General features: G+C 44.5%; 1 protein-coding gene across 1 annotated transcript in view; it reads right to left on the reverse strand.

The window, feature by feature from the left end:
* Positions 1 to 1,931: 1,931 nt before the first annotated feature.
* The window catches only part of T265_07181 (hypothetical protein), a gene marked incomplete at both ends in the record, with an annotated part of 34,413 nt that continues 16,687 nt past the window's right edge, over positions 1,932 to 19,657 (reverse strand). The window contains 5 exons of the mRNA XM_009172632.1: positions 1,932 to 3,579; positions 6,831 to 7,278; positions 9,607 to 9,781; positions 16,091 to 16,166; positions 16,713 to 16,808. Of these exons, the coding sequence (XP_009170896.1) occupies positions 7,171 to 7,278; positions 9,607 to 9,781; positions 16,091 to 16,166; positions 16,713 to 16,808 (455 nt within the window). The remainder of the gene's footprint in view (positions 3,580 to 6,830; positions 7,279 to 9,606; positions 9,782 to 16,090; positions 16,167 to 16,712; positions 16,809 to 19,657) is intronic.

Below are 19,657 nucleotides of genomic sequence, written 5' to 3' on the forward strand. Positions count from 1 at the left end.
TAAGATACGAAGGCTTTGCCCTCAATACAAAGATGTTTGCCCAGAAGTGTGGCACATCGGATTAGTTTCACACCTTTAAGACGGTTGTGTTTCAACATCATCATCATCATCATCGACAGCATGACATCAGTGTTCAACACCAATGTGGAACTAGCCAATTTGTAAGTAAAGCCAACAGATAGAAGCGTGCAGTCCGTAAGGCGTTTCCCTCAGGCGACCATGTTATATTTGTCGGGGTAAAGATACCATCTTATGTCAAGTGAGGAAAGACTACCCTTGGAACATAGACTTGAATCACCCAGCGCCGTCGGCATATTATCCGCCTTGGCACAGATGCCGAACTTAGCGACAACTCAATGGAGTTCTGAGAACAGTAGACGGAAACACCTATCCCCATCCAGAGCTGGAACATTCGAACAATTCTGATACTCAGTGAGATACGCTCAGCCAAAATTGCGGATACGCAAGGTAGATAAGCACACTGATTTGAGTTAGCACCGACTTCAATGAAATAGGTAGACAAATCTTTCTGTCGTTGAAGCGTGAATCCAATACTGACGGTTTCAGCTATGGCGTTGATGAAAGCAGTAACCGCCAGCATGACAGCCTATTGCTTTCGATAATCGTGTTTCTTTACAACCAACCAAGTTGGTGCAACTTCGTGTATCCCACTGCCATTCAGTTCAGCAGTCAATAAGATACCCTTCACAACTGAGCTGACTATTAACACGGCTGTCAAATATAAACCGGGTAAGTACTTGCACAATGGTTCCAGCAACAAGTTAAGTCACAGACGAAGAAAAGACTTGGGTGGAAAACTTGCACAGGTAACAACAGAAAGCATTGAATTGACTTTAGTAATTAATACACAGTTGTGATTTTTTGCTATTGGTGATGGAAACAGTAAACGACTGCCACCACGCGGGTGACCGTCCTATGCCAACATCTTTAAACATCGATGCAACCCGCTTGAGACAGTTTTGTAGCGATTCGGTGCCAGCGTAACTCTGTGGAACTTATCCACCTTGTTTGGTTGGGTGGCAAGTGACCTTCGAATCACGTGATCAAGCTTGCGCTATCCGCGGAGCCCCATTTGTACATTTGCCAAGTTTCAAGTTTTTTTTCTCCGAAAATCCTTTGGAGAATCTTAGCCGTATTAAACAGATTTTCCCACTGGACCTCAGCGATTCTTTGGTTAAACTAGCTAACACTAGCGGTCCAACAGTAACAAAATGCTCGCATTAGCCAGACTTCTGATCCACGTACCAGTACCGCGACCACAGAACCGCAAATTATACCCCGGACAGGATGAGTGTGTTATTTAAATACCAGAGGTGATGTGGGTTGGAAAGAGTCGCTTAATTCTTTTCGTATTCAGGATGGGTTTCGCTTCTAGTCAAACCCTTGCAACGGTCGAGTCACTAACTTCCTCCTCAAGAAGGTTGTCGTACGGCATTTTTGGAGATAATGGTAACCTGTTAATCGCATATCACCGTGCAGCATAGAGTGCGAGAACGACCAGTCGCATTGTGATATTTTCAGATGCTTATAATGCCCATAATTCATGAAAATGCCGAAATCACTAGTATCGACTACGGAAAATCTTGTGTTCTGGCTGATACATGTGCATAGTCACACAATACCGTTGGTCATTACCACGTTCAGCTTTAAAAACCGTGTGTTTACCGCACAGTAGTGCTAGCTGCCAGTTTCTATGGAGTAGAAAACTCCAAATGCTACCGTGTAACTCGGATGGAGACGGGATAGCAGTCATAAACATATACCCGAACATTGGCCGCCTCCTTTGTAGTGCAGTACAGTAAATATGCTTGCGAAATCGGCACTGCAGCAACCACCCCGAATGTGCCCGACCGAACTGCATAGGGAGCAGTCTTATTCGCCAAAATGGACATTTTATGAGGTAAAGTTTGCTCGTTCTTCTGCTAGTAACGTTGCTCAGATTTCCATTATGGTCTGGTCAAAAGATATCCATATCATACGCGCACTCAAAGTCGACGGGCAACACATCCTGGTAAAATCTGAGCACGAAAATCATGTCAGTGAGAAAACTGAGGACAAGAGTGTGAAAAAAAACTTTTTGATGTCATCAGATCCGGCAAAAACAAGCACAAGCTTTCTGTAGATCTCTTCTGTCTGAAGAAGTTAGTATACAACGCTTTTGGAGGGATCAGACGCTTGAGCCAGGCCTGTAATGGACATTCAGGAGACCCTTTCACGATGAGAGTCAGGATGTCATCCCAAGCACACTCAACAACAACAGGATGTACAAGTTGAGGTAGTGAAAGTAAGCATCCATTGGATCCACTGAATGGAGAACGATGCTAGACAAACACCAACTACGAAAGTGACACGACTTGTTACGAAAGTTGTCTGCGCCGGAAAATCCGTGTTGAAGAGACGAGGGAACCCATTTGAGAGGCCCACACATCAGGAGGATCATAACAGAGCCACCCGACAGGGACAAACCAACAATGGCCAAACAGACTGCATAAGCCCAATCTTACCATGGAAAGAGAAAGAAAAGAGAGAGTACCCAAATATGGAGTTGAAACTACGATAGCGCTTAAAATATGGAGTATGATATACAGCGCGTAGGGAAATGAAAACAAATGAATGAACGACCGGAAAAACCATTGTTTTCAACTGAACCACTATACCCGGGACAAAAATCCGCAACACATACACGTAACCGTGGGAACGCCGACACAAGTTTGAAGAAGAGAGTATGGAGTGGCAACAAATGAACAGGATAACCTCTTGAAATGAGCAGGCTGAATGTACAAATAAACAAAATGGCTGTTCAATACAGAATCTTGCCAATTAGCATTGATCCTAGATGGAATAACTCCGAACCGCAAAAGGTCGGGAGCTAACAACACAGAACCCTTATTTTCCAAAAACTTATATACGTATTCTAATCCCCGTAAGCCCTGAACCCCCTAGTCCTTACCCCCCCTGGAATTACCCCGAACTTGAGTGACTTGGTGGACAGTCATGCCCTAAAAGCTAATCCCATGTTCCCTTAGTTCCCCCTTTACAACCCGGCTATGCCTAAGGATCTACTACCCACTAACCAGGAAATTATCCCCCCTAGAGAAAAAGAACTACAGAAGGAAAGAGGAGAGAAAAACAAAACAGAAAAAGGATGGTAGGGATGAAAAAAGGCGGAGTCCCGAGAAAAAACGTAAAAGAATAGTCTGTGGCTGTGAACCAAGTAAAGCCGAAACTGTCTGGAAAAAACGCACTGACGCTGAAAAACGGCATGTGGAGGTAAACTCGAAAAAAGTGACGTGCGGAAAAAAACGATGGAGTGGAAAAGCAAGTCGAGACGAAAAAACGACCAGGATGGTTGGCTGGATAGGTAAGTTAGATGAGAGTGAGAAAAACGAAAAAAAACAGACACGACGGACCAGGAAAAGGATCGCACACGGACGGGGAAAACGTAGACGTGGGAACATCCGAGACGCATAGACACCTTTGACGCGCGCAGACTGTTGCAGGTGTGATAACCAGGTATGATGCATGGACACTTTGAACACGACCAGGAGGTAAGGTGCACTGTAAGGAGTTGAAAAGCAACAGACAGACGGAAGAGATGAAAGGTACTTACTGCGGTAACCAAAGCATGAATACAGTAAGTCTGACTTGGTTGATTTATACCATACAAATTTATATGAATACACTTACAACAGTCTTGTGGGTTATATGGGTTAACAGGTAAGCGAAGGCGAAGAGTTGAGTCATTGAACCCCATTTCACGGAATCCCGAAATTCTGTCTCAAGCGCTATCACATAATATTTTACCAAGGCCCATCATCCCAGAAAATTAGAAAATGCATTTCACGTTATCTGTCGGGCGCCCTAAGGAGATCACGAACACGGGACATTCAGGATACGATGCACTGCTCCGGCCGTTATAGTCCAGTTCCACAGCCCACAAGAGGGGATGTACGGTTTTTGAACGTGTCCTAGTCTATCATCAGTCCGGCTACACTTGTGTGTGATGTGGCCCTTTTGCTGGGTGAACTGCGGGTTTCTGCATCTAACTGCTTCATACAGCTTCATTTAAATTGGAGAAGTACTAACCCGATAACATTCACAAAAACTACACTTTGTTCACTACAATCATTGTGTGAGAATACAAGTTCAGAAAAAATACAAATCAGGGAGAGGATAGCTGGGATACTAGTATATCGAGTAATTCGCGTTCAACGAACGTTAGGAATAGATGTCGATGTGAAGGCGTTTTGAAAAACTATATCCCGAACGACGAGAAATACTTAGTGATATTCAGAAAATGAGGGTCTTGGAGTGTGTGAGAAACTAGGGATCCAAATAACCCTGCATCCTAACTGAACAGTTCAGCAACGGGTTTGGGGAGGGCACAAAGAAAAGAATTGAGGGGAGTGAAAGGAATACGGTGCCGAAGAAGACAGAGGCATCGATTTTTCGTTTGCGTGTTAGTGTTTATTTCTAGTATCGTGCTCTTCCGCCAATGCAAAGAAAATCTGGATGCGCCAAAATTCGAAGGAACCCTCGATCCTACATGTGCCTCGACTTTTTTTAAATGCACTAAGTGTAGTATGTTCAAGGGACTACTTTGCCATCAGGTATTGCACTGGTATTTAGTTTAATAACATGGTCATCAAGATTGTTCTGCCTACCATGTTACTTTAAACTTCAACAGGGTGCCGATACCCCATGTAGCAAACTAAGTTATTCACATTGGAAAGCCTCCACCTAACTGTCGTGGGATCGTATTGAACAACATAACAGTAATTCATTGTGCTTATTCGCGCTTAGTGTAATCAGAAACAAAACGAATAGGTGAGTGCTTGAGCCACTGTACTGACGATACTGACATATAGCTTGTCTCTTTCAACTTGGAGCGTGTTCTACGTGTAGTACGCTGGTAGCAAAAAGCTGGTGTTACACGCTGTTGATATCTTGTTCCTACTTTGCACGATACCACCACCGTAAGTGTCAAGTAGGCTGAAAGCGTAATCTGACTTACCCTGATGATAAACGAAACGAAACCGACACCAGTCAACGAAGCATCTATCTAGCACTGGATCTATTAGAAATACCCATAAGCAATTGATGTAACCGTGTTTACGGGGAAAATAACCGAGACGTGATGCCATAGTAATGCCCGTGGGACTTGGGATTTACATCGAGTGTAATAGTTCTGAGAATGAATTCAACCAAGTGGAGCCTGAACAACAAACGGTACACAGTTTTGTAGCCAGTTCACCGGTTATGAGTATTCCCATCATCCTTCCAACAAGCTGCACAAAAGCAACACAAAATTAACCAGGAAACCTGCAGCAAAATCACGCGGGCATGTGTTTGTAATTGTTGTGGGAAAGCTGTGTTGGAGAAGTGAGACCAACCTACGGGTCAGCATACTGGACTATTAGAGCAATGGGAGAAGAGCACTGCACAAAGCAGATTAGGATTGCTTAGAAAGGTGGTGTTTACTAAGGATGTTGACAGATAAGCAAGTCTGACCATGGTTGAAATTCAGGAAAACAAGATACCATCATTTTCATACAAACCCTTCTTACTAAGGTAAACGACTCCGTTAAGTTTTGTCGGTCATGTACGTATACATTGCACCTGCTCAACGGCGCTTACCTTTGCTCAGTGCAACAAAAGTTGAGGCCATATGGAAAATTGTGGCAAATAGGATTCAACTGGTACAAACGAGGGAAGAGTTGTTTCGAGTAGCTGAAAAGTAACTGACCCAAAAAAGTTACATTTGTATGACAGCAAGGTATCTATATTCATGCACCTAAATACATGTTCATCCGTTTTCACTCGTTACTTCAGGTGAATAGCTACACCACGACCCAATGCTTGTTTCACTGGTGATGACCATGAGCGTTTGATGAGGATATGGGGGCTGAAATCCAGCGAACGGTTTGTTCAGCGGGCCTAATGCACCAGTATTTCTTAGGATAGCTGACCAATGAGTGAAAAGCAGTATGGGGTGTAGGACCATGCGAAGGTATCAGGACAGAAAGGTCTGATTTGTGACACGGGCAAGCTGATCAGTGTAGTTTTTTTATATACACATAAAAAAAGACAAAATACGTTGTAATAGATATCTTTCAGCTGCAGCACCCTTTGGTGCCTAACTGCCATGCCACCCGAAAGTTGGGGCTGGGATACTGCCAAGTTGCCCAAGCCTAGACAGGGGATGTCGAAAGGCAGAGGTCGGATTGGAACCAAGGACCTTTCGGTCGGTAAATTCGCGCTCTAACCACTTGGGCCATCTCGCCCCTGTAATAGATATAGAAGCACTCATCGGTTTCCATGTGCTGTCTATTCAAAAAAAGATTGCCGAATGCGAATCTGGAACAATCTTTGCACTGCACCTTCGACTGAGGAAAGTAAAACCCGAGTCTCATACAAACATTGGAGGAAGTTCATTGAATTTCATGTTAACGACAGCTCAGTAGGTGGTTAAGTAGAACAAGAACTGTGTGGTGGAGATTCGGTAAGACGGTTCACCGCGGATCCTCAGGAGCTTTGTTGTGCACTTAGGTTATCTTAACTTCTATGTCAAAGTTATGGGTTGGAGTGACAAGAAGGATCGCTCCCGATTCCGAAGGGGGCGTCATTCGACCAAAAATGGCATTCGATCCCCATACTGGCGTCTTTTAATTGAGTGCTAGTCACCACTAAATTACACAAGTTCTAGATAGAGTTGATTGTACAAAAGGTAAAATCACCCCAAAACAAGCACGTGAGGAAGATTTTGGTTCGCTGGATTCCGCTATAAATCTCGAACCAAGTTTACTTACTCAAATCATGGAACACAGGATGGTTCTAAACGCGTCACGCTGTATAAATCAAGTGTCCAAAACGAGCGGATCGATAACACGTATAGTAGATCAGCCGTGGCATGTCGAGAAACGGTGGAGCAGACATAGACGAACCGACGTCAACGGATTTCAACGCACGTTAGGCGAACCAAAAACTGTAAACTGTGTGGAAGCGCCTTGCGTTTGGGAAGCAAACTGGCGACTTCCAAGCGAGGACCACGATGGAAAACGATGGAACCGGAGAAGACGGGGTGAGGTGAGTATGACACGTTGTAAAAAACGCAGAGTTCGCAGTAGCGTAATTGGAGTGCAGGCAGTTTTAGAGCCCATACTGTGAAGACAGTCGTTCACGCAACATAAGTGGACATTGAGCCCAAAATTTAGCCCACTCGTCTTCACCAACCTGTGTTTTGAAGCCGTGCAAAATCTGACAGCGTAAAAAAAGATGTAAAAACTAAGGGTGATAACTGGAAAACAGGATCAGTACCGATATTACACAAATCTAGACCGGTAACGAAAGCAGTCAGATTAGTGAATTAACAGGAGACAGTTCGCAAAACAGTATCATGAATAAATACATCCAATATATTTTAATCAGCTGGGTTGTGTAATAGCGTCTGAAAATGTTGATTAGTTGCTTTCAGATGAGTAAAGAAATCTGAATAAGCATCGTGTGGTTAGTTATTGACAGTAATGGGTTGTGACATCGCCTCTTCCAAGGTCCGAAGGAAGCGAATGAAGTCGCGTATTCTTTCGGAAGCGGATGTTTTATTTCGGTGTGTTTGTGGGATGTTACCGAATGGCCACGCTCTGAAAGGCCACAAACAAGCGTATTTTCCACCCCAGTAAACAATACCGATCAACGACACCGTGGTTTTGAAGCAAGTTCTGCTACTACTGATGGCGATGAGAGTAGTGGGTGTCGACGAAAAGCAGTAGCTGTTGAACGGTTCTAATGTACTAATTATCCAATTGATCTGAAAACTTGACAGCCGCTATTTCCGTCATAGGAACTCCGAGACAGGATACAGAAGTAGTTAGGAGTACTGACAGATACGGCCTGGTGACAATCAGTTGCGTTTCTTCATAACAACCATTGGACATCAGCAGAACATCGTGAACTCAACATATTTGCTAGCCGAAGCTAAAATGAACCCACATAACCTATTGTTAACACACTGAGGCTGACAGACGAATAAAAACCGATAGATAGAAGTAGTTTCCGGCCCCGAACGTGTATTGTATCGTCCATTACGTTGACACTTGAAATTCTCCACGTTTATTGTCCCCATTTGTAACCCCAGCCCCACCTTTGTGTTTAGTGCGTGTATATGAACTGGCGTTTGTTTGTCCTTACCACTTCACCCATTTGGCCTTGAGGTCATCCGGCCATTTGTGGGCGACTTTGTGCACGTGTGACTGCCTCACGTGGGAGTTGTTTGCTAATTTGGTTCGTACTTTTGTAGTCCAAGTGGACCATTTGTTTTGGACGAGTAGCTACCGTCGAGGTTTGTATAATTCGTGAATTTGTCTTACATCAATAGTACCGTATAGAAACTCAGCTCCGACTTTGTTTTGCCTTCCCGGAGGTTCTGGTATTACGTGCCACTCAAAGATACCATTCGCCCATTACACGTACTAATTATTCTTCTTTGGAAAACTGAGTAAAAAATGATGTCCGTATTTCCTAATCTATCCGATCCACATTGGGCCACGAAATTAGTCTCTAAATGGTGCATAAGCACAAAAGTTGGTTGAACCTACCATTGTCGTGAAGCACAATCATTGAAAAAACAATAGTGGCAGTGGCAGAAGAGCATAACAGAGTGGCACAGAGCTGAGAGTATGACGACTGAGTTGAGCCTACCATTGTCGCGAAGCACAATCACTGAAAAAACAATAGCGGCAGTGGCAGAAGAGCATAACAAAGTGGCACAGAGCTGAGAGTATGACGACTGCCTCTGCATGCTACAGCAGACTTGAGGTGTTGCCAGACAAGCTGTATTAGCCTAAACTTATTCGGAGTATAGCTGGAATGGTAGAACAATATGAAGGGTAGAGGGATAGTGATAAGGAGACGATCTGCCCTATGGTTATGCATGAATATGCCTTCCTCAACCAAAGGATCAGAGCGATGGCATTAGTGGGCCATTGACAGATACGGTGCTACTCGAGATCTTCCTTTGATCGGTGTCCTGAGCTTCCATTAATGGCATCTCATAGGTTGAATGAAAAATTGCTACTCTTGCTTTACGAGTGAATAAGCTCATCCAACCGATAATCAGATGACAAAAGCCCAGTCAAATACAGGAGACCAGAGAATTTGATAACCGTCTTTGGGGACGTTTGGGTAAAAACAGGAGTGTGCACAACACTAGTGTTACTGTCCATTAGGATAAAGTCAAACAGTGAATATTCCTCTGAGGAGATGCGGGAGTGGTGGTAGGAGAGCGAATTTATCAAGCAGTGGCACCTTGAAACCGTAAATGAAACATGACGTAGCAACAAGAAAAAACAATGAATTCCCGAAAACTTGAACTGCCATGCGGTAACTGGGTGTTCTATTCCAAAGGATAGATGTAAAAGTAAATACGTCAACAAAACGGATAGGACTCATTCGATGGACAACGACGCTCAGAGACTGGGAGAATGAGATTACCAGGAGTGTTCTTTGCAGCGAGACCAACCCATTAGTGCAGTCTAACGTTTTCGTGTAATAAAGGAACGCAGTGTAGAAAAGCGACCTGAATCTCACCGCATGAAAGCGTTCTTTCAAATCTTCTTTCGGCGCGTTCCACGATGCGACTGCATCGCAAAAAAAGAGAAAGTCATTCAACACACCGGCCGGGTTGAGTGTAATCAGGTTACATATTCCACGAAATGCGCTGTCTTTCTCCTCATTGTCCCGTATGTTACGCAGAAACAGACACCTGAAGTTGGCAAAAGAACCCACAGGTGACAATATAAACTACCGTTTAGTTGGAGTAGTGAGTAGACAATGTACTAGTTCCGAGGTATAATTCCCAGAAAATCCTACACACAGTGAGCTAACAGAGCGAGTCTGGATGAAAAATACAACCGCTGACCTCCATCAAACCAAATGAATGCAACAATTAGCTAGGACCGTATTTCGGTCCATTCATTAGTTTTAACGTGAATCGGCGGTCCGTTGTAATCTGCATAAAAGTGATCAAACATCTCGCACACTGGGATACAAATGAAAGCGGAGAAACAACTCCTCAGCACGGGTAACAGGCTGCTTTTTTTTCTTATTTGGGGAACAAAATGGTTTGTAAATGTGCTGATTTCGCGGACTAACAATAAAATAGATAAGTGTGATGATATCATGGTCCTGAGGTCTCAGGTCCCCATCAAGCAATTGCAGAGGAGTATCGTTGCTATGGTTCCTGAAAGATTTGAAACTGAGTGGAGCGTCGCAAACTAGGCAGTGGTGGGAATGCAACCCGACTGTGCCCATATCAGGGTTTGGCGCAAGAAAGGATCCAACGCTATCAATTTTCTGATGAAACAACTCCACGGGTAACAGGCTGCTTTTTTTTCTTATTTGGGGAACAAAATGGTTTGTAAATGTGCTGATTTCGCGGACTAACAATAAAATAGATAAGTGTGATGATATCATGGTCCTGAGGTCTCAGGTCCCCATCAAGCAATTGCAGAGGAGTATCGTTGCTATGGTTCCTGAAAGATTTGAAACTGAGTGGAGCGTCGCAAACTAGGCAGTGGTGGGAATGCAACCCGACTGTGCCCATATCAGGGTTTGGCGCAAGAAAGGATCCAACGCTATCAATTTTCTGATATATAATTGTAGCTCAGAAGAACTGAGATGAAGATGGAGCTGTACGTCACTTGGATTGCTGGTGTGGAGAGGTTTTAGTTTGGAAAGGTCATCTTGTGGTCATAGTCAGAGAGCGTATCAGTGACGTTTGATGTTGAATGAATGCAGAGGGTAAACAGCAAATCGAGGATATAGCGTCCGCATATGGGTAAATAAATATGCTGAGGTTAGCAAAGTACGCGAACTCCGAACAGCATTCACGAGTAAGAGGGAGTGACTACGTGGTGCTAAGCATATCAGAAGCAGTCTATGATTTTCATTTTGAACGGGTTGAATAAAAACTGCGCCAATGAAATGCACGCGTACCCTGTGAAAGTACTGGTGGAGTTCGAGAGAAATGGTGAACCCCAAGGTGTGATTTGACCAGCTAAGGGAAAGGTCGGAAAGTTGAGACGATTGCAGAGGATGTAAAGCACGCATTACGTATGTCTCCACGGTCATTAGTGGACTCCACTAGGTAAAAGACATAACCATGGACGGAGGGGTAAGTATCCGCGATGTAAGGGATACCCCACGTCCCAGTTATAAGTGAAATATCAAGCGGACGGCGGGACGTAGATGAATCTAATTTACAATCGATCTTGTATCCAGTACTAAGCCGAGCAGATAGGAGGAAGACGGGGCAGGGTTGCTCATCTAGTTTTCATGGCAAAGGTATTGTAAGGTCTAAGAATGGGAGTAAAAGTTGCTAAACCGTTCAGTTTGGGGGAAAGACATTTCCATAGAAGGAGAGTTTGGCGTCGCTGGAAGGTCAGCTGAGAATAATTGAAACAGAAGGTATATTTAGGAGGAGAGGGGGAGTACACTGTGTTGATGTTCGAAAAGCACGGGAGAATTTCGAGGAGTCACGCGATGCATCTCATGGATAGGTAACAAACTGTGGGGAGAAATGTTATCGCCATTAGTAGTGCTGAGTGCAGTGGCGGATCATGGGAGTATGATAAATCCAACTCAGGGGTTTAATAGGAGTTCGGGATTACTGCTGTTACAGTTGATTACCTCAATGCTGTTTTCAGAAGGGAGCGGCTGATGACTGATTTCACTATCAAGTTCAGCTGAGAGAATGTCAACGATAGGTCGCGAAACGGTGACTTCAAGATTGGGTGAGGTAATGGGGACAAACAGTGGGGAGGAGGAAAGCCTAGCAACGAAAATACGGAAGTAAACATGCTGAACAAAATAGTTAGGGGAAGAACTAGGACTGATTTCGTCCGAAAGTGAATTGGGACTGTCGATATCACCAACACGGATAGGAGCATCAGACCTGCACAGGCTTCCATGGATGAGATTCAGCGTTACCGGTTTGGCAAAGTTCGGTGATACTTGTGAGTTGGACGCGGTTTTTGTTAGTGTGACGCGTTCATTGACTAAACTCCTCCCACTAAGTTCGTCTAGATGAGGATGGAGATCAGTCTCCTGACGCTCTGGATTGTCGCTGGAAAAAGCTTGTCGAGTTGTTACCTGTAATTTGGATTACTCCAAGTTATAGGTCAACGCCATCGTGTGCGGCGCTTCTTGCCTAGGTATGAGTCCCTAGCACTTTCTCAGACCACATTCAAAAAGGGAAATAAGCAAATAAAGCACCTTCGTGCCAATTCAGCAGTCGCGCGGTGAAATCGGCGACGTAGGTTTATAGGACGCATACAGCGGGTTGGATAAGCGAGACACCTCTAAATCCCTTACTGCCCTCGTATACCGCTTGATGAGCATTATTCTGTGTACTACAGTTGTGGGTCTGTCAGTTAGGTGTTTAGGGTATTGACAGATCGTATGCCACCGCACACACCTTCGGCTACGAATCCGTGAGCCTCATTCTCCTGCTTTTACCACAGCCTTCTATGTGCAAACTTACAGGTAGGTCTGTCAACAGACCATCCTTGAGCACACTCTAAATGCTTTATCGATTTACGCCAGCTGCATCTCTGAAACCTGAATAAAAGATCCAAGTAAGATTGAAGGGCCTACGAATAGAACTTTCAGTGATACTACAGCTGCTACAGCGGGTTGCGTCGCGAGTTGAGGCCTCAGTGTTGAACTGGCATCCGTAAACAGCCGACTTTCCACATATACAAAAACTCCCACTGGAACAAATACTGAAAGCCTTTCTAATCGTGGCCAATTATGTACCAAGTAACCGAAGCCGCGATTCCTCGAAAACTACCTTTTGTGGGGAATTAACCACCCTGTTGTTCACAACCAAGGGTTAACATGTGGTCATAATAGCAAGAGATTCCAATGCATGGATAGGGCTGCCTCAGTTCTTGCGAGGCACGATTTTAGTCTAGTATGTTTAGTCGGGACACAAAACGCAGTGAAAGTGGTGAGCATTTTTCTCAACTTTTTACTGACCACCAGTTGTTATGCAGCAGCGTTGAGACTAGACACGATCGACACCGTTATTATAATAGGCGACTTTGAGCTTCTCAGCAACCTTGAAATCATACTGATCACATAGCCATCGGCTACTGATGACACTGGTTCAGTCGTTGACTGTGGATAATTCGGGAATAAACAGGTTGATTCAGACCACGCTCTCGTTCAGTGCATACTTTTTTAAAGTAAATTTCCCTGAGAAATCGTTCAGCTGTACCACCCCTTCGGTGCCTAACTGCCATTCCACCCGAAGGTTCCACTACCAGGTTGCCCAAGCCTAGACAGGGGAAGTCGAGAGGCAAAGGTCGGGTTCGAACCACGGACCTTCGGGTCATCTCGCCTCCCCCCAAATCTCCCTAACGAAACTCAGAAACGAACTTCACACTGTGTGCTAGAAAAGCTTGGTGAACCACTAGTTAAGGAGAGATATCAAGGCTGACCATGAAACACCTTACAAGTGGTCTCCTCGGGATAGGATAACCACAACCACATGTGACGACCGAAACTATCTTTATTGTTTCTGAGTGCACATATGAAAATCAGTGGATCTGCGAAGTCACTAGTAACTCTTGATGTGAGGCGTTTCATCTGTTTAGGCTCAAGGCATACTTCAGACGATCGATTAGACGTCAGCTTAAATGTGGCCTGTCTGAGGGGATAGAGGAGCAGTGGGACCAGGAAGTTCAAGAATCGAAACAGGCCGATACAGTCGGGAATGCGCTATTTCAGCTAATCCGAACAACAGAACCCACGATAAAGCTTGCTAGTGAGCTAATCAAAGATAGCATTGGAAATCGGACAGATACAAAAACAGCTTCTAGACCGCTGGGCAGAGTATTTTCAACAGCAGTTTAGTTGGCCATCTGCCCCTGTAACTATGAATTTCCTCTGATCTGCTCATTCCGGCTTCTGAAGTACCAGAGCTTTGTGTCTTGAAGCGCCGTCGGGTCAGACGTTATTCAAAGATGGAGGAAGATGGCTGTGCTTTGCCTTAACTAGTTTATTTGTACTTAGTTGAGAAGAATAACGTGTTCTAGAGCATCGAGGCCAGTGGCCATACGGGTATTATAAAAAGGATATCCGAAACGACTGTTCCAGCTATTAGGGTATAAGCCTCACGCCTGTCGCAACATGGTTACTGGTTTCTTTTATACTGGGACGCGTAACCTCAGCACATGGAACGCAAGTCGGAGAACATGTAGCAGTGGTGGGAGTAAACTGACCACACAATTATGTTTCGTCAAGTGCTTGCGCAGCGACCCGCATAACACACACAAAACTCTTCTTTTCCCTCGACTTAAAAATGAACTTTCCAATCGGTGGAAAAATTCACTCCTTGGAATATACTTGACCGGAGAATGTCCTTAAGTTTGTACACATTCTCCGTGCCCATAAATATCGGTATTGAAATCAAGTCAGTCAAGTCTGGAGAGACCAGCAAACTTGGATTATGCGGGCGACGTCTGACGATTTGTCCACACAAACTACTATTAGCAGGATAATATCGGAGGTCCCGTGATTGCATCTTCAAAGCGCAACGTTACTTCATGATTCCCAAGCGCTGTTTGCCGTTCCGAATACGGAGCTTGGGTTTTTGATCGGTTCGCATAGCTCAGCAGTTACATAAACAGAGATTGTATTATAACACACGAAGTCAATGAACGCAAAGTCAAGACCCGAGGAACGTCCATCAACTTGCGTCGGTAATGGCACCAGTTCATGAAAGCTTAGAGACCGCGACGACTGTAATCGCCCCCTACTTTATGGTTGCGAACCTTGATCCGAAGATCCTGAATGTCGTCAAATTTTTTACCAACGTGGTTCGGTAGCATAACAAGGGTCAACTGGCTGCAGCGTGTTTGCAGCAAAATGATGCGTAAGTGGGTATTATTTATTCATCGGAATTTCCAGAGCAGCTAGATAAACGCATGTGGCTAAATTGATTGGGCATGTGGTACGGATGTCCAATCACCCGTCAAAGGTGTTGTCTTCCGAATTAAACCGCTGTCGGCGTAACGATAGGAGGGAGGAACGACCACGAATGCGCGACGAACCTGCGATCTATGTACACAACTACACGGCCGTATGAGACAGAGAGTTGCTCAGTCAATGTGGCTTCCTAGCACTGGAAATCGGTTGTGATCCACTAAACGAGCATGTTTGTCTTACACAGAATGTAACGGAAAAGCATGTACGGAAGAAATAAGTTCGTGGAAGAGCTTTGGATTAACTATGATCCTCAACGGTATCTTTGTTACAGCCTCATATGTCTCTAGATAGACGACAATACAAGAACGATTGTTTCCAGTGTACTATAAAAGCGACCAGGAGAAAACTCGTAGAGTTTTCCTTTTCCAGAACACACAACAAGCTCTCTCATAAGTACTGCGAAGTACAGAATGCCTTTCCCACGAAAGCAGTGAGTTTCGCCTTCACCCTTCGGAAATTCGATCTTTCTCAACTCTTGCGATCACAGCGTTTAGTTGAGAGCTCATTTACAAATGCTATCTACAACTGCCTCAGTAACAAGCAAATGATACATTCCAATTTTGGTATGCGTGTCGCGTGATGTTCAAAGCTGTCCCAGTAAGTGGACATTTAGTGCGACAAACCGTTAAGTGCAAAATGGCGGTCTTTAAAACGGTAGATGACCACTACAGTGGAACAAGTACGCCTTGGGATTTTACTTTGGTACTAAATAAGGGTGAGGTACAGTCAAATTTGACAACAATGCACAGTCGAACCGACTCCCTACAAGGCGCTTGGTACAAATTCGACGTAACTTACGCGTCGCTGTATTCATTTAGGGACATTCACACCCATAAAGGCTCTAAATATGCATTTACCTCTTGTGCCTCCAGATTGCTGATGCAACGCCTTATTTGGCTTTTGTGAGACCTCAAAAGTGCAACTCTGAAGGCAAATGAACGTTACACGTAAAAAATCTGAGGACAAGATTGGCTCAATTAAGCACCTTAAGGCGCAACTATTAAGAGATCAATGAACTTACCAATGTCGAATGAACAAAGAGAGGTGGGGAGCGACTTCCGAAGGGCACACAAATCCCAAACGCCCAATGGTTATGGCTAGGAGAGCGAAAGTGGAAAATATATCACTATTTCACTATTGCAGATAGTTCTAGTAAAAAAGTAGAACTGATCAATAAAGTTACAATGGATCTCTCAAAAAGTGGGCCGCGATTACGTCAGTGTTACACGAGAGCCTGAGCATTTAGCTCCAAATTTCAACTGGCTCTCGTACTACGGCTACCACGTTCGCATAAGCATCAGTGAGCTGCAGAGCAGCGCAAAGGTCATCACAACAAATTCAAGCTAATTCCAGCCTCATGATTGCCACATTAAACGTGGAAACAAACGTGTATTGGCAAAGGTCAAACGAAGCGTGGTTGACGGAAGGACATCCAAAAAACTTATCGAAATAGGCTATCAAATTGCTTGGAATTTCTTCCCAAAAACATTGCAGCTAGGCCCAAATACAGTGCCTATCATGCCTATTTAAGGTTTGCCAGGCGAAACTTTGCAGATACGTGGAATCGTATCAGCGAAGACAAACAGAGTTTATTACGAATATGTCAAATGAATAATTCCGCGAAAACCAAAAGAACGTCTCACCTGTATTTTCGTGTAAGGTCTTGGGAGTGTTTTGCCGATTGATGATCTCAATCAACGGCAACACAAACATCGACGCATACGGTTGCATCTCCTCACCTGAAAAATCACAACAGATGGTTACGGCTAATACGTGCTTTGTACGCACACCGGTATCAGTCAGTGTTCACGAACCAAATGAGGTGTATCAATAAAGAAAAACACGGCACATACCAGGGACCTTCTAACACGAAACACTAGCTCAAAGTGTGGGTTTGACACTCCACGGACATTCCAAAGGTCAGATGGAGTTTCATGGCAGCAATGAAAAGAGAAAATGATGTGACAGAAGTGACTCGGAGTGTCTTAATGTGCTAAAAACTGCTCATCCTCAGACTGGTATTCCTTGGTTCGAAAAAACACTTGACATCTGAACGAACCGTATGGACGAAAAAATGAAGGAAAATGAAGAAAAAATGAAGAGAGACATGAAAGGAACAGAATAAAACATGACGAGGTTAGTTCAGTGACAGAGCAGACATAAAAAACACTGAAAAGGGAGACCGCTGGATAAGTAGGAATTGTAGTATTGTAGTAATATAGCATTGTAATAGTATTGTAATATAGGAGATATAGCTCCTGAAATGAGGACCCTCGATTCGGGACAAAAAGGTCTCGTCTATTTGCAGCTACGGTGGGTTTATAAAAGACAATTGTCGAGTAGTAGGTCATGCACTTTATGAACCCAGTACAAAGGCACAAGATAATTCAGTCTAGGATCCTTTAGCTACATGTTTAAGGTGCCACGGGCTTGCCCGCTGATGCTGGGAATAACAACCAGGGACAGCCAAGTATGGACGACATAAGCCTAACCAGTTGTTGATATTGAGCGGTTGTCATTTGCCAGAGTAACGGTTGGACCAACTATAAAGTGACGGCAAGAGCGTTAGTGCTCGATGCCGTAAGCTAAGTAGGCAAGTGTGTGATTTTTATCATCCAATGATGCGTATTTTTCAAGGCCGTCGTCCATGGAGACAGCCACTACAAGAGATGCATCAGTTTCTAAATCAGGCAACCCACAACCAACAGTTTTTCTATGTTGGTGCTTGATGCTGGCTGATCTGACAGTACAGATGGGTGATATAAATTTGAGAGATATTCGCGACAGACTGATCAACGACACCAGATGGGAGACGGGTATAAAACGAATCGCAATCATCGTGGACGTGTGCAAATGGGAACATGACTAGATCTGATTCACTTTCATTAGTTGTAAATGGCGCAAGACGTCGTAACACCTCCGCGTCATCTGTGGGGAGCAGTTCAGTGATTTGCAATGAAAAATGGAACTCAAGCACTGCAATGCACGAACGGTGGAAAGTTTCGAGTGCATTCAAAACAATACTACACAGCGTTACGCAGCGATGATGATAGAGAACCTCACATCCAATGCTTCTTAGGCAATTAGGCAAAACCAGACATGTAGGTCATACCGATTACCGCTTGTCGAGACGCGGAATACCTTGAAGCGGTAGCTAATGCCGTACGAACTAGTGAAGTGATTTGCAAATGACTGCATTTCGCTAGTTTCCAGGAATTTGGGTTCAAGTAAAACATAAGGTTGACGGAAACTCACTCGCTGCGCCTACCTGATGAGCCCCAAGAAGGGCGAAACCGGTCGTGGGTTGTCGAAGAGTTTTCGGCAGCCTTATGAGTAGTGTACCACGTCTAAACCTCGTGAGTAGTTTCATTTATGGAAATACACAGCAACATTTCGAATACCGTACCAAATGTGACGCGAGGCAGCCCTTGTGCAGCACACTCATTTGAAGAATATTCTAAACGAGTCTGTCGCGAAAACCGAATCGGTATGCAAATGACGGTACTTGCTCGATGGTAAATTATTTTTCGCTGAAAGCGAGTTCGGTATGATAGAATACAACCGACGTAGTTATAAAATGGTTACAACAAACATGCGAAGCAAGTTAGCATTCAATCACCGGCCACATTTGGCAGCAAAAACACACTACTTGTGACATGTATTGCGTCTACAACAAATATTGGCAGCATATGATGGCAAAAACACACTAGTTGTGACATGTATTGCGTCTACAACAAATATCAGCAGCAGCAGCAGAGGCAGCGACATCGGTGTTGACACCGACGCTTCACTGACGTACAATAACAAAGTTTACCTGATTATAATTCAAGACTTAAAACGAAAAGAACAGAAAAGAGGGGATGAGGGAAAACACCTGGTGCTGGCCTGTAGCAAGCATTCTCAGGTGCCTACACCTCCAAGCGCTCACAGTTAGACAATCTGGAAAGAAACTGACAGCATGAACTTCACTGGCATCAATCAACCGCCATTTCTTGCAATACCTCCAGCCAAGTGCAAAAGGGGTCACGGGGACCCCATCCTGGAAGGCGGACGCACTGACGACACTCAGACTCCTCATTTCTTTCACACCCTTCTGGTAAGTCACGCCTCCACCTCGCTGTTTCCGCCATCCTGAAGGAGGCATGGAGAACAACAGTGGCTTCGGTACAGTTTCGCCATGCGTAGCAAATGACTGAGCCACCGCAGTTGATGCTGCTGGATGTGCCTACTGCACGACCAAACACCCGCTTTCTAATTATCTCGTTAGGAAAAACAAATTTATGGTTCCTGGTCCTGTTATCCGGGATAAACTTCTCGGACGCGTGATTGAGCCTGTTGAATGGGAACCATGGCGAAAAAAACACTGAGTTGCGTTAGTGATAAAGGGGTCGAAGGCCCATGGTCACTCAGGGAATTTGTTCGAACAACCATTCGAGTGCAAAGTTGTTGTCTCATTATCCGCCCCATCGCAGGCGACCAAAACCATAGAAGCTAGAACCGGCAAGCAGACGTAATTGGAAGGGGGCACCTAACAGTCAGTCCAAACCTGACAAACGTCAGACATTGCAGTTTGCACACAACTTTTAGT

The sequence above is a fragment of the Opisthorchis viverrini genome (assembly GCF_000715545.1).
Source record: "Opisthorchis viverrini unplaced genomic scaffold opera_v5_160, whole genome shotgun sequence".
In the NCBI taxonomy this organism is placed as follows: Eukaryota; Metazoa; Platyhelminthes; class Trematoda; order Opisthorchiida; family Opisthorchiidae; genus Opisthorchis; species Opisthorchis viverrini.